The sequence below is a fragment of the Entelurus aequoreus genome, linkage group LG03 (genome assembly GCF_033978785.1).
Source record: "Entelurus aequoreus isolate RoL-2023_Sb linkage group LG03, RoL_Eaeq_v1.1, whole genome shotgun sequence".
Classification (NCBI taxonomy): domain Eukaryota; kingdom Metazoa; phylum Chordata; class Actinopteri; order Syngnathiformes; family Syngnathidae; genus Entelurus; species Entelurus aequoreus.
In genome coordinates, this window is record NC_084733.1 from 68,970,715 (window position 1) to 68,986,667 (window position 15,953).

A 15,953-nucleotide genomic window follows, 5' to 3' on the forward strand; every position below is an offset into this window, starting at 1 on the left:
AAACACTGCCCTTTTATACAAATGGTTAAATGGCATTTGTTATGAACTGAAATGGTTTCCTAAAGCTTTCTAAAATGGCTTCTGGCGTGTCTTCTTCCTGTTAAGGCAGGAAGTGATGTAATTGCAGCAAAAAATATATTTTCTTCTCTTACTAGTCTTCCCTGCCTAATGAAGTGAGACGGAAGCTTTCACTTTCAGGGTTGTAAAATAATGATGAAAATAACGCTACGTTTATCTTAAGAAAAGTTGTAGATGAAGGGGAGGGACTTCTACATCACCTGAGTGTTAGCTAAATGGAAATAACGTCAATCAAAGGCTTTCAGAGCTAGGAAGGAGCTCTACATGGCGGATGATCCTTAGGAAGGCTGCTAGGGGCTGGCGTCATACCGTTTTTCTTGGCCGTGTGTCTACTCGGTCCACGTCCTGCTTCCTTAAAATTATGCTTCAGGTCTTACGGTTGACATTTTAACGGGATTTTTGCCGTTTTGTGGTGTTTTTGGACTGTTTCTCCGTGTCGAATGCGTCGTCTGGACTGTCGTTGTTTTCCATGCAGGGCTCCGGCAGCCATGGCGAGTCTCCATTTTTAGTGTGCAGCCGCTGTCTGTGTCTTGACAGCACATCAGGTCCGGAGAGGCCTACAATGTCTTAGAAACTCATTTCTTTTTTGTAATGAACTACAAATTGTTACTTTTCACTGTTTATCCGGGATTTTGAAGCGGGCATTTATTTAATTAGCTTCGCGACGAAATCTCAATGAAATAGCTGCTTTATCGGATGCTACCTAACCAGTGGAATGCTAATGTTTACATTGTTCGTTGTACTAATTCCACATTTTCTCATCGCTAAAAGTTAATTTTTTCACTCATTGTTCTGGTGACGCAGTTGCAATAAATTGATGCGACTCGTCCCTTGCTTGGACTAAATCGGAATATAGTCATTGCACGTTTCGGCTAATGGAATCTGTCTTTAGCAAGTATGTTTCAATGAGCAACGTGGATATTGCTATAATGATAACATTCTTAAATATAAAGCCACGTTCTCCTTTCGCTTCGCACCGCCTGGGATTTAACTGCCTCCCGAGTGTATGCAGTCTACAGGGACTTCTGTGACACTTTTGGGCATTAAATACCAGGACATCAACCGATCAAAGGATATTTATATTTTCAAAGAAATCATTTTGCAATCATGAAGAACGGGAATAAAAAGCAAGAGGATGAAGGGTCGGCTCACAGCAATGCATCCAGGTATGGGACTTCTTTTTTAATGCACTTTTCCTGCCATGTTTTTTATTGTTTACCTTGTCGAGCATGGTCTATACTTGTGTACCACTTATGTATACATTAGCAACTGTGACTGACCAAGTGCACCAGTGTCACCAATGCCCTTGCTATTGTTTTATAGCCACACCCTGATTTTCCTAGCATTTGTTCCACCAATAAATAAGGTTGCAGGCCTGTGCTCCCACATCATTTCCCTGGAGATGAATGTGGCCCTGCCCCAACAAAATGCACTGCTTTTGTATTTATATTTTATTTTGCAGAAATGAACGCAATAATAATTTTTTTGCTATAAATATATATATGACATCGTAAAAGTACGTGGTACTGCATTGCACCATTTTATTGTTGGTTGCCTTTAAACCATTATCTTTTGGAGTGCCTAAACATACGGGGAGCTACATCTGAAAGTTGTTATTTACATTTTATAGAAAATGTAAATGCATGCACGCAATCTTGTGAGTTTTTCTTGTGCTTGCCTGTAACGAAGTTGCACATGTACAGTATGCACCTAAATACAATGGTGAATGAAGTACTTGTGTGATTATGCACCTTTTGAAAGAGACTTGATTTGTTCAATGCTAACGGTATGCAAGACCATTTTTTATGCCATATACTAAATAAAACTTATTGTAGCATTTACAATATTTATTGCAATTTATTACTAAATGTTCGTTTTTGTGACATTTGCACATTTGTTTACTTTTTTAATTAAATGTATCTTCTTGTATTTTACTTATTTTCTGAATAATGACATCATGCAAGCAAACACCACGCAAAGTTAACAAAACACCAGATTACAAATATTTACAAGGTTTGCAGCCTGATGACAAATTATTATTATTGTCTGCCTTTTCAACATACTGGTTTAAGATTACCACACACATGTTTACATTAATAGTTAATTCAATCCCTCGAAGTGTGTGTGTGTATTGTGGCAGCCATTTTGATTAGATTTAGTAGTTGAGGGCAACATTCAAAATCTGTTTATGATTACAGGCAAATATCGTGGTGGAGCAGTAAACAAAGAAACAAACAAACGTTAAATACAATGACAATTTCTTATTTTAATGTAGTATGTTTGGTAAAACGGTCTTAAACATCTTAAAATATCCATTGCTTTTCCTTGCTGAGTTTACTGGCTTCATGTGTTAAAAAGTTGGCGTGACACAGGAACCGGAAGTGTTTAACTCGACACTCTGAGCAGAGCATTGCTATTGGCTGGATTGCTGACTGGCGAGGCATCAACCAATAGAGTTCTGAGAAGTTCTTAAAGAGCCCACCTACTTTTAGAGTATGCGGAAGTTTTGCTCACTCTCCTTTGGTAATTCGGAGAGGTCATGCCGTCACTCCTTGACGAATGTCTGATATATAAGTGTTCTTTCTATCACAATACATATTAGTACTATTAATCCAAGATTATTCTTTCTTATATTGGATTAAAAAAAAAAACGTTTTACACGTGAGGGTTAGACTTTTAGAGGTAAACAGCGCCCTCGTGTGTTTAGAAGTGTAGAAAATAAACAGAAAGGGGGGAAGTTACAAGCAGATTTTTGCATTATTCAGTAGCTGTTAGGTGTTACTGCCATCAATAAGTTGTGCTTGTGTGTCAGTTTGTAAGAACTAGGTCATCTTTAATCTTTTTGTGAGTAGTATATGTTAAACACAGGAGGTGAAAATAGTTACTGGTGACTAGAGGTGTAATTTACCATGAATTGATTACGTGGACCCCGACTTAAACAAGTTGAAAAACTTATTCGGGTGTTACCATTAAGTGGTCAATTGTACGGAATATGTACTGAACTGTGCAATCTACTAATAAAAGTTTCAATCAATCAATCAAAAAATGATTGTTTTAACAACGATTCAAATCAAATCATAATTTGATGTTGCCGATATGATTCAGAGACAATATTATTTTTCTATTAGGATGATGCAATCCCAAACAATTCAGTGAATAGAAATCGATTCAGTAACTTTTTAGCCAAACATTTAACCAGTTTGACTGAAATACATAGTGAATACTGGGCACTGCAGGTGACTTTTCCTATATTGCAGATTTTTTCTTAGTTTTAAATGAATTATGGAATACAAAAAGCAAGTAAACAACAATTATTGGCCAGTGCATTCACATCTTATTTAAATAAAGTGCAGCCAACACTTTCGGTTGAAAAGGAAACCTTTTTTCAACTCTTTCTTAGTATTCAAGAAATGTTTAATGAAAGTACAGTAACCAACATTTTAACATTAGATTTACCTGCTGCTTTTGCTGTTTTTTAACATAAATGGTACAATATTAATAGCTAAAAAAGTCCAATGAACATATTTGTATGTTTAATTAGTAGATTTACCGGCTACTTGTTTTTCAACATCTACTCGCATCACATTCGACCTCCTATGACGTCACACATGACTGGTCAACAAATATTAAATATTCAAACTGTTGCGCTATTCTCATTTTAATAAACAGCAGTGCAGTAATATTCAACAAAAGGGCAAGTGAAACCAACTCCGACTTTGTGCTGCTGCTCCATGAACACTGGGCGGTCGACGTGTGGGATCCCATGGGGCCATAGGTGGTTTGAGAGATTTGTCGTGTTGCGACCCCAATGGCGGTACAAAGTGGATGGACGGACATTGTATTTTACATATTCTACAAACAGTGAGCAACTTATTAAGAACACCTGTTTTTACAAAAGCCTACACAATGGATCGCAATGGTGGCTTGTTAATTTCTCCTTCGCCTGCTTCTCTTGTGATATCCGCCAAAGTGCTTTGATGGTGCGTGGCGATGACGTCACAGACAGGTGACACACTCGCGTAACATTTAATGTCTTTATTTATTTAATGGTGCTAAAACACCTTTTATATAAAGTCTGCCGTTTTTAAAGCCAACATTTTTTGTCCAGTATAGATAAAATCAAGTAATTACCTTTTTAAAATGATGTCAATTCTATATGTATCTCCTAGTAGACTAGTAGAGCATAGATCAATAAACTTGAATTATAGGAATATAAATCGATCAATTGTTACACCCCGACTGGTGACCTATGTATTGGGTAAAGGGGTAAATTTAAATAGGAAGTGCTTCTTTCGGACATGTTGGATTAGAAATTGTAAACGAGATATATTCCAATACAACCATTTATGCATGTTTGAAATAAACTAAACTATGTAATAAAATGAGGAACATGGTGCATAATGTAATGATGTTTCTGTCACCTTAGATAATTGTGCCATTGAGTGTTTTATTCTTACTTTTTATGTGCACTAAGGTCATACTTGCCAACCTTGAGACCTCCGAATTGGGGTGATTGGGGAGATTAAGGGGGCGGGGGCTTGGTCGGGGGGGCGGGGTTAAAGTGAGGAGTATATTTATAGCTAGAATTCACTACTGAAATTAAAGTATTTCTTATATATATATATATATATATTAGGGGTGTGGGAAAAATCGAATCGAATTCGAATCGCGATTCTCACTTTGTGCGATTCAGAATCGATTGTCATTTTTAAAAAATCTATTTTTAAAAAATAAAAGTTTATTTGGATTTTTTTTTTTTTTTTTTTAAATTAATCAATCCAACAAAACAATACACAGCAATACCATAATGCAATCCAATTCCAAAACCAAACCCAACCCAGCAACACTCAGAACTGCAATAAACAGAGCAATTGAGAGGAGACACAAACACGACACAGAACAAAGCAAAAGTAGTGAAACAAAAATTTATATTATCAACAACAGTATAAATTTTAGTTACAATTTCAACATAACAGCGATTAAAAACCCCTTATTGACATAATCATTAGACATTTATAAAAAAGAACAATAGTGTCACAGTGGCTTACACTTGCATCGCATCTCATAAGCTTGACAACACACTGTGTCCAATATTTTCACAAAGATAAAATAAGTCATATTTTTGGTTAATTTAATAGTTAAAACAAATTTACATTATTGCAATCAGTTGATAAAACATTGTCCTTTACAATTATAAAAGCTTTTTATAAAAATCTACTACTCTGCTTGCATGTCAGCAGACTGGGGTAGATCCTGCTGAAATCCTATGTATAGAATGAATAGAGAATCCTTTTGAATCGGGAAAAAATCGTTTTTGAATCGAGAATCGTGTTGAATTGAAAAAAAAATTGATTTTGAATCGAATCGTGACCCCGTGAATCGATATTGAATAGAATCGTGGGACACCCAAAGATATAGATTCACAGCCCTAATATATATATATATATATATATATATATATATATATATATATATATATATATATATATATATATATATATATATATATATATATATATATATATATATATATATATATATATATATATATATATATATATAGTTTTTTTAACAAGTATATTTTTGGCTACTGTAACACTACACACAGTATGAACGTTAACACTATAGCTACTGTATGTGCAGATGGACACAATTAATGGGAATAAAAACCTAACCGGAATAAAAATACTCCATGTAAACACGCAATTCGGAATATTCTGACCCGATCACACCTTTGGATCAAAACCTCGTTCCGATCGAGACGAGTGGTGAATGCCGATAGTCATTCAGATTGGAGCGGATGTAAACACTTCTTCAGAAATTTGGGTTGAAATTATCCTTACTGCGTCAGCTATACTTGGTGGTGGAGGGGGTACAAAATTTAATAGTGAAGCGATTGTCTTGCTGATGTCCCCCGCCACCCCATTCACACACACTACAGATTTTTCCGCATAGAGAAATTTGACAACATCCACAGCAAACATTGCACACAATGAATGTGGCTCAACAAATTTAAGCCTGAGGTGTAGTGTTTTAGCCCTCTACTGGTCTAATTTAGCGCTACATGTCTTAAACGAGATTTGGTCGCCAGAGAGTTACTCGGCCAAAAAACAACACCACCACAATTTCAATGCAAAACAAATATCCACATGCACAATATCTACTTAAAAAGAGCGGACCAAGGTTCGTGATGAAGCTTACACGTGTGGGTTTCTCCGTTGTTGCTGCTTCTCTGGGACAGTGTGTTCGTCGCTTAAAGGGTCTGACAGGAAATGACTTAAGCTCATTTATACTTTGTTGTCCAGTCACTGTTAAAAGTCAGATTTTCACGATTTAGTTAGATTTTTTTAAGGTCAATAGTACCGTAGTTTCTGCACTATAAGGCGCACCGGAATATAAGGCGCACCTTCAATGAATGGCATATTTTAAAACTTTGTTCATATATAAGGCGCACCGCATTATAAGGCGCATAGAATAGACGCTACAGTAGAGGCTGGGGTTACGTTATGCATCCATTAGATGGAGCTGCGCTAAAGGGAATGTCAACAAAACAGTCAGATCGGTCAGTCAAACTTTATTAATAGATTACAAACCAGCGTTCTGACAACTCTGTTCACTCCCAAAATGAATAAACAGCTGTTTTATTATTTCCCCGAGGTAAAGTCAGTGACGTGGTGTTTTGTTTATCTTTTAACAACAGCAAGGTATAACATGTAGTGCAACATTTATATCACATAGTGGAGGGGAACTTTTCCCTGATTCAATAAATACGTAAAAAACAGTGATACTGTTACGGTAAATCAAACGTGCCCGGCTCCGTCTCGTCGAAATCGTCATTAATCGAGTCAGTGTCGCTGCTGCTCTATTCCCGTGTTCTACTGCGTGACTGATCGTCTTAAGTTTAAACTCTGCGTCGTAAGCGTGTCTCTTAATAGGAGCCATTTTGGGGTCTTTACATAAACAAACAAATGGAAATGAAACGGCACGCCTTGCACAGTCATATATCCCAGCATGCACCGCACGCTTCTTCTTCTTCTACGGGGGAAAATGAAGACGGGGGAAAATGACGTCGGCGGCTGCTTACCGTAGTTGCGATTGATTGACTGATTGAAACTTTTACCTGTTGGAGGCTCAATATTGGTCCATATATAAGACGCACCGGATTATAAGGCGCACTGTCAGCTTTTGACAAAATTGGAGGTTTTTAGGTGCGCCTTATAGTGCGGAAAATACGGTACCCTTTTTGGTTTGAATGAGTGCTCTTCTTCGACTCACCCCACTACTGCTTCATTGTGGCACATATGCCTCACTGTTGTCCCCTGCAAGGTGGCGGGAATACAGCATACATGAGCAACTCTAGTTTGAATGGTTTCATCAAACCTATTTGGGTGATGATCAGCAGGCCATATGAAAAGCTTTGACGGGCCGCCAGTTTAGTAAGCCTGCACTAAGTGTTATTATTGTCTTAGTGCACTGATCAGCCGTGGCCATGTTGCATCAAGTTGTGGTCAGCAGTGTAACAGTCATAGTTTAAAACACTTACGGTTTCTTCTCATTCCCGCAGCAACTCGGCCTCCGAAGAATCCAACCGCTCCGCGTCAGAGTCGGGCAGCCAGTCAGAGAGCGAGCATGGTGGCGAGCACGCTGGCGAGCACGCTGGTGAGCACGCTGGCGAGCACGCTGGCGAGCACGCTGGCGAGCATGGCAGTGAGCAAGGCGGCAAGCACGCCGGCGAACACGGCAGCGAACACGGCAGCGAACACGGCAGCGAACACGGCAGTCAGCACGCCAGCGAGCACGCCAGCGAGCACGCCAGCGAGAGGCAAGGAACCCGCAACTCTGAATCCAACAGCTCCTCCGAGTTCGAGAGTCGCTCGGAGTCTGGGAGCGAGTCTGCTGAGTCGAAAAGACAAAGGGGTTTAGATGCCCAAGACAAACCAGTGAAGAAGAAGGAACAGACTGCTGTCAAGAAGGTAAAGCAGAATTAAGCTTAATAATGCATTTGTGACATCTTGTCTTGACTGTAGCTGCTCTCTCATTGCAGGCGTGGGAGGAGCACCCAGACGTGTACGGGATAAGAAGGTCAAACCGCAGTAGACAAGAGCCGTCTCGCTTGAACATCGGCGCTGGGGTACACAGCAAAACCGACATCCAAACACCGTTAATGCAGAATGACAGTCGACCAACCATAAGTGGGGGCTCATATGTTTTGGTCTGCTTTAACAGGGTAGCAGTGACTCTGAGAGCGAAAGTCCAAAAAGGAAAAGCCCCCGTGCTAAAAAGAAGGAGTAAGTATTGCAAAGGTTGTATCACGATGTTAGTTAATAACTGTACACTGCATACCATATCGTTGTTTTTATTTGCTCATTTTATCATCATCTGTTTGCTAGTAATGGAGTTAGTCCCAGTCGGTCAGGACCTGATATCCTCCAATTTGACGTCTCTAATTAGTACGGTGGGTCTGGGTTAGTTTTTGCCTCATCCCTCGCTTAAAGCGTGAGTGAAGAATGTGTGAAGAATGCACTACCGGCCTGATACGTCTGAAAGAGAAATAAATTACACAGTATTATCTGCTGACAGATGCTACTGCAGCTATCCTGAATAGTCCCACTCCTTTATGCTTCAGTCAGGCCTGGGCCAGTAACAAATGTTGCTCGACGATATATCAACCTACAAATTATTGCCGATAAACAATAATATTGTCAACATTAATTTTAGACTAAATTAACCACTGATGTAATGATAATACATAATAATAATCCATATACACCCTTTCAAATGCAATAAACTTGTATTTCTCGTATATTTTACCATTGTAATTGGAAATATAAACTTTTAAATATCCAAGTTAAGTGAAACCGATAATACAAATTAAATATAATTGGCCCTTGTGTGTGAATGATTGTCTGAAGGGTGTACTAGGGCTGGACAATTAATAACTAATTTAATTTTGATTTCAATCATGGCTTCTCCCGATTATTAAAATACAATAATGGAAAAAAACGATTAAAGAGCCTCGCAAAGTGCATGCAAATTCCGGAGCTCGTGACGGTGAAAGAGGAGGAGGGAATGAGTGAGAAAAGACTATATCTACGAGAAGTTTGGGATGTCATCATTGTTGCTACTTTTTATTTGACACAGCGCTAGTATGCTTAATCAATAATCACTTAACTCAACAAAAAGTAAAGCATGATTTATGCGTTGACAACTGTGGACGGAGTCACATAATTGGCCATTGAAACGGAATCCGCTGATAAACGCAAATTAATGTCAGGGGAATTGGCATACATATAAGTGAAATGTTGTCATTGTGAGGAGAAGAAACATTTGTTTGGGAAAATAATGTGTCCGGTAGAGGTCACTTATCCCCGACCCACTCAACTGTTTTACACAAAAAGCACACATTCTATGGTGTTAAAATAAGTGCAAGAAGTAAAACACTGAATTATAAACAATTAAAACGAAAACACAGAACTTTAATGTTTTTTATATTGATATTGCTACTTACATGTATTGTTATTGCTATTATTATTGTTATTTTACATGTTGTGGTTTATTTGTTACAAATGTTTATCCAGGTTTTTTAAAACTATATTTAAGTTTGAGTTTTGGTGGTACAATAAATACCTATGTTTTAAAATTAATGATTAATCGTGTAATTAATCATGATTACAATATCAACCAAAATAATCGTGATTATTCTTTTTGCCATAATCGTCCAGCCCAAGGGTGCAGCTGGTATAGGCTCTAGCACCTCCGCGGCTCTGAAAAGGACAAGCGGTATAGAATGGATGGATGGATGGCTATACTCTGTCTGTTAGCAACATTTTGCAATTAAATAAAAATCACAACCAAAAGCAGTACGATAGGTTGTCTCTCTGCTTAGGAGAGCTTGGAGGACCCTAAATTATAGATAACCAAAACAATAAAAAAAAAGGCTAAATAGTTATTGTTATTGAACGGACGTCCGTCTGTTTCAACGCAACATTGTGGAGTATATATCATCACTTTGTGAAAAGACAGCACAGTCTTTATGTTTAATGGGAATATTGTATCTAAGTAGTTTAGACCGTAATGTGTTAATACAAGTTTACATTGGGATATGACGTTTCTTAATGGGACAAGACGTTAATGTCTCTTGTTTTCATGTTAGCATTTAAACTAGCTAGTAAGTTAGCGCAAGTCCTTCCTCGGGTTGTATGGTACACTGGTGCTAATTAAGTACTGCGGTACTAACAAATTTAAAACGATTCTATACTGCCTTTGAAAATACCAGGCCTTTTTTTTTCATTTGCATGCTGCTCTGCGGCGGTGACGTACAGAGCTGAGGCGCATGAAGTTGAGTGTGCCAAAATGCACACGCAAAGCACATAAAAGCAAAAACAATGTTTAAAGGAAGAAATGGGAAAAAAAGTTGTTTCTACTGGTTAAGAGGGCGTTTGAAGCGCAAAATAGGGGATTTGGGCTTTAAAACCACCTATAAAGGTGACACTTTAAATACAGAAACGCCACACTGCAAGCTCTGCTCTAAAACCTGCCTCGCCAAAGGTGGCATTAAAGTATTACAAAATGTTCTTCAAACATAAGTAAACATTTAAATAACAATAATCAAAATTGCAAAAGGATTGCAATGTAGTTAACCAGCTCCCCTGCTGTGAACATATAGATACGTAGACGCGCACATAGCTAATATTTTGCCAATTATTAGCGCAGTCAAAACCGCCACGTGGCGTAAACTAATGCAAGTAAAGTGACTACATTTTGTTACAAATTCCTACACTTTGTGTTTTGTCTTTTACAATGTGTGTTTTACCTGCCAACATGTCTTATCTGTGTATTTTTCAACCATAGTATTTACTAGTGGTTTTTAGTGCTTACTAATGATTGTATTTGACTCAAAGCACAGACCAAGAGTGGAAACCATAAATCATGAAGCATTTAATATAATGTCATTAAAGCTTTCTATTCTATTCCAACCTAATCCTAGATTATGGCAGACGATATGTAATATATCAAGTTGTACATTTTTCTTTGAGTACAATAAGAAAAGCCAAGTGTGTTTATGCCTTTTAATTTTTATTGTAATATTCTAAAATTGTTCTTTGAGTGCAATAAGAAACATATGTTTAATGTATTGTTAGATTTTCTGTTAATATGAGGCCAATAAGGATATTTGTTTGTGGTACCCTTTATTTTGAAAAGTATCGAAATACATTTTGATATCACAAGTTTATCAAAGTGATGTTATCAATCAGTTTTTCGATCATTTTAATTTAATACGGAAATACAAACCGCCGGGCGTTTTACAGCGGTTATCATGACTACCGTTTATTTGTATGTGGTACAAACGCCCTGCAGCTGCTAGAAAGAGTGACCACTCTGCCTCTTGCGGCCAGTAACAACTCATGCATTTGGCGCTTATCGACGCTGCAAAAGTTACCGACTTAATTTTAATTTATCTTTTGGTTAAATGACATGTCTAATATCGGCCCAGGCCTAGCGTTAGTCACACGCAGGATTCTCACAGGAATGAGGCAAAAATACAACCTTACCTACTGTAGTTTACCCCCATTCAAATTGTCTTAACCACACCAAATGGGCACTAATAGAAAAAGAAACAAAAAACGACAAAATTGGTTGATGGTAATTTCTTTGTTGTAAGAAATATCTGGAAAGATGATGATGATGACTCAAATGATGACGAAGAGGAGGAAGCGTCCGACAGTTCAGACAGTGAGCAGGAAGAGAAAAAAGTTAGATCCAGACGACTTCCTGCTAGAAGGTAAGAGCTTAGCAAGGCCTGGCCGTCAGACAGCTGCTAGCTGGTCGTTTGATCACTTCATTCCATATTGTGATGCATTTTAATTTGTTTTCTGATGGCTTTACATTGATACTGAGCATGTACAAAAAAAGTGAAAATAAAAAGGCTTCAAAAGGAAATATGTTCCAATGATTTGGTTCAGTGTCTATAAGAGGGCCTCGCCCATTTCTTTTTTGGGGTTATTTTTCAGGCCTCAGACAAAATCCTCAAACAAGAAACAAGTGTCCCTGAGAGGAAAGAAGTCCAGGAAACAAGAGTCTTCACCCGAGGATGAGGACGACGAGGATGAGGACGACGAGGATGAGGACGATGACGATACTCCGAAGAGACATACTCGTCGCAGAGGGGCGACAAAAGTCAAAAGGTACACGCCTTTATTTAAAGAGGAACTGTACTTTTTTGGAATTTTGTCTATCATTCACAATCTCTATGTAAGACAAGAACATGTTTTTCTTTATTGATGCATTCTAACTCGTAAGTAAGTGCTAGCAAAATTCAGCTAACAATGGAGCCATGGGGAGCTCTAAAAACATCCAAAAACCGCCAATATATTCCATGTCCTGACCTGAATATTAACCAAGTATTAGCAATATTGTTATTATAAGCTCTAACACAGAGGGACTATTTTTAGCAGCCCTTTGACCACAGCTTATGCTTCTATCGACATACCGAGGCGGTGAGTTGGTGAAAGTTATTTCTAGATTATAAATCATGTCTCACCTGGTTAGTCGAAGGATGTGGACATAGACCGAGAAGTTGGTCAACTTTGACATTGAACTTAGACCCGCAGATAGCGAAAAAGACACAAAAATAAGTTTTTTTTTGTTTTTGAGGATTATAAAAAAAAAATCCCATCAATCGGCATCCTAGTGAGAGCAGACATTGTACAGTAAATGATCATCATAGTTTGTATTTCCTGTTTAGCACTTACTGTAGCAATATGGGTACTCATTGGATCTTCTTCTCACACGGCTTCTAAAACTTGTACCTCATTCTCTTTACATTCAGGCTAAAAAATACAAGTTTCTGGATCACCATTGGTCCCAAAGTAAACGCTGTTTCTCATGAAGTCTGTCATGATTAGTAATAGTTGTTGTTGTTGAAGGAAATAGCGAACGTTCTAATGCGTCTGTGAAATCAATACGCTGCCGTATGAGCAAAATAGGTAAGTATTGTATAATAAATGTTATTAAGAATGTGCCTGTTGTTACATTACATATATACTTACAGCGTTTATATAAAACATTGATGGAGGTTTTTTATAAGTGGAATAGAGCGAATGCCATTACCTCCATTGTTAGCTGACTTTTGCTAGCATTAATTTAGGAGTTAAAATGCATTAAAAAAAACAAAAACATTTATGCTCTTGTCTCATATAAGGATTGTGAATAATAGGCAAAATTCCCCCCAAAAACTGCAGTTTCCTTTTAAGTTGAAATAACTTAATGTACAGATGGTAACACTGAAATCAATTAATGTTCATATTTGTTAATGTTTTTTTTCTTTTTTGCAGCTATAAAGAAGACCAACATGACTTTGAAACAGACTCTGATGACCTGATTGAAATGACGGGTGATGCCTGCGAGGAGCAGCAGGACGACGACAGCGAAACCATCGAGAAAGTCATGGACACCAGGACCGGCAAAAAAGGAGGTATTTTCCTGCCTAATTTAAAATGCGTCACAACATCCCACACATTTCATCAACCAAGAAGAGTAGTCGTGCACAGCTTGTATAGCGGAGTAGATTGACGGACCACTATGTAGCCATTATTGTCTAAATAGATGAGAACACAAGTGAGCAGCAAGGTAATAGTGCATCCTCTAGTCAATCATGGCGATGGTGAGGCTGCATGAGTGCGACTGATAGTGGTGAATTGCGGTTCGTTGAGGGGAAACACGAATTCCAACATGCGCGTTGACATTGCATGACCCCCTCCTTTGGGAAAGTGGGCCACATGGCAGTTTTATAACGTGATAATGCACTCTTGTAAGATGCTGATTCTTGGAATGCAAATAAGCTCAGTTCTAAATATGTTCTCCTTCCTTGCTGTTCGTAGCCACGGGAGCTTCCACGACCGGTTACGCTATGGAAGAGAACGGCGACCCATGCGAAGGCTTTGACCCCAAAAATGAAGAGGAAGGTGAAACTCAGTATCTGATCAAATGGAAGGGCTGGTCTTACATCCACAACACATGGGAGAGCCTGGAATCGCTGACGCAGCAGAAAGTGAAAGGTTTGAAGAAACTGGAGAACTACATAAAGAAGACGGATGAGCTTAATTCATGGTAAAAAAAATTACTTACAAAGCTATCATGCACTATAGTCATTAAAAAAAAATGAAGTACATTTTTAATTGCAGGTTGAGGAAGGCGTCTCCTGAGGATGTAGAATTCTATAACTGCCAACAGGAGCTGATCGGCGACTTGAATAAGCAGTTCCAGTTTGTTGAGCGAATCATCGGTAAGAGCGCTACCATTGACATTAAAGATGGGTACCTTTACTGGTATATATATGTGTCTGTGTATATATATATATATATATATATATATATATATATATATATATATATACACACACACACACACACGTCTAGTCTCTCACGTGAATGAGCTAAATAATATTACTTGATATTTTACGGTAGCACCCCCAGCCAAACTATGAAAAAAACTGCGACTTATAGTCCGAAAAATGCGGTATATCAATCAATCAATCAATGTTTATTTATATAGCCCTAAATCACAAGTGTCTCAAAGGGCTGTACAAGCCACAACGACATCCTCGGTACAGAGCCCACATACGGGCAAGGAAAACTCACCCCAGTGGGACGTCAATGTGAATGACTATGAGAAACCTTGGAGAGGACCGCATATGTGGGTAACCCCCCCCCCCCCCCCCTCTAGGGGAGACCGAAAGCAATGGATATATATATATATATATATATATACTGTACATACATACACATATGTATATACTGTATGTGTGTATATATATATATATATATATATATATATATATATATATATATATATATATGTATGTATGTATGTATGTATGTATGTATGTATGTATATATATGTATATATGTGTATATATATATATATATATATATATATATATATATATGTGTGTGTGTATATGTGTGTGTATATAACACTTTTTTTTAAATGAAAACAAATTTAAGTGATAAGTTGTATGAATTGATATACTGTATACACTCTATTATTTACGTACTATTGGCTATAATACGTTTGAAAAACAGCTCAAATATCATAAAAACGTTCCTCATTGCTTTATTTTGAAAAAAGAACGTGCATGTAAATCGCCTGTCAGAAGCGCGTCAGCTGGTCGCGCAACTGAACAGTTGACACCCGGCAAAAGTAAGATGAGAAAGATCAAGGGAAAGGTATTTTAAGCAAATTACTGTATTTCTTGTTCAAGCCAGTGTAAACTACCTGCATGTTTAAAGAAAATATATGGCAAATCAAAAATGATCATGTCATATATCTGATGTCAAATTGACCACGCCCTCTCGCCACGTCTATATATATATATATATATATATACCTGTATGTGTGTGTTTAACATTCAACAATGCTGTGCTGTCCAATTGTTATTTTGTTTCTTACACTTGTGTGTCTCATTTGCAAGAAGTACTGGACTGTAGTATATAATAGACTTTGGAACAGTTGCAATTCCAAGACACTAGATGGCAGTAGTGTATAGACTATGGTGTATTGCCTTTGCCAGGAAGTTGTCATTGCCATTAAGTTAAATGTGCCAATCTTTTCTTTTGTCGAGTCTTACAAAGTGTTTATACTCTAAGTATTGTACTTTTTAAGACACCAACTGTTTGACTGTAACGTGCATCTTCGTTGTAGTTATCATTACCAGATTTGGAGGTGTTTAAATCCCCATGCAAAAACCCCAATGCTAATTGGTAGCATTGAGCTAGCGCATTTTGAGAAGTGGAGCCTTACAGTACTTTAGAGCACCTTCCTTTTTTTGTTTTTGCATGGAAAATTCTAACATTACTTAAAGGCAGTCTGTCTGA

General features: G+C 37.7%; 1 protein-coding gene across 4 annotated transcripts in view; it reads left to right on the forward strand.

Annotated features, from left to right (window-relative positions):
- The first annotated feature begins 151 nt into the window (after nucleotides 1–151).
- Nucleotides 152–15,953, forward strand: part of chd2 (chromodomain helicase DNA binding protein 2) — a 66,383-nt gene continuing 50,581 nt past the window's right edge. For all 4 annotated transcript variants that reach the window (XM_062042562.1, XM_062042563.1, XM_062042561.1 and 1 more), the window contains exons 1-9: nucleotides 152–1,244; nucleotides 7,643–8,051; nucleotides 8,123–8,209; nucleotides 8,305–8,366; nucleotides 11,741–11,860; nucleotides 12,090–12,263; nucleotides 13,413–13,552; nucleotides 13,959–14,187; nucleotides 14,262–14,362. In XM_062042562.1, coding sequence (XP_061898546.1) covers nucleotides 1,186–1,244; nucleotides 7,643–8,051; nucleotides 8,123–8,209; nucleotides 8,305–8,366; nucleotides 11,741–11,860; nucleotides 12,090–12,263; nucleotides 13,413–13,552; nucleotides 13,959–14,187; nucleotides 14,262–14,362 — 1,381 coding nt within the window. In that variant the 5' untranslated portion in view covers nucleotides 152–1,185. The remainder of the gene's footprint in view (nucleotides 1,245–7,642; nucleotides 8,052–8,122; nucleotides 8,210–8,304; nucleotides 8,367–11,740; nucleotides 11,861–12,089; nucleotides 12,264–13,412; nucleotides 13,553–13,958; nucleotides 14,188–14,261; nucleotides 14,363–15,953) is intronic.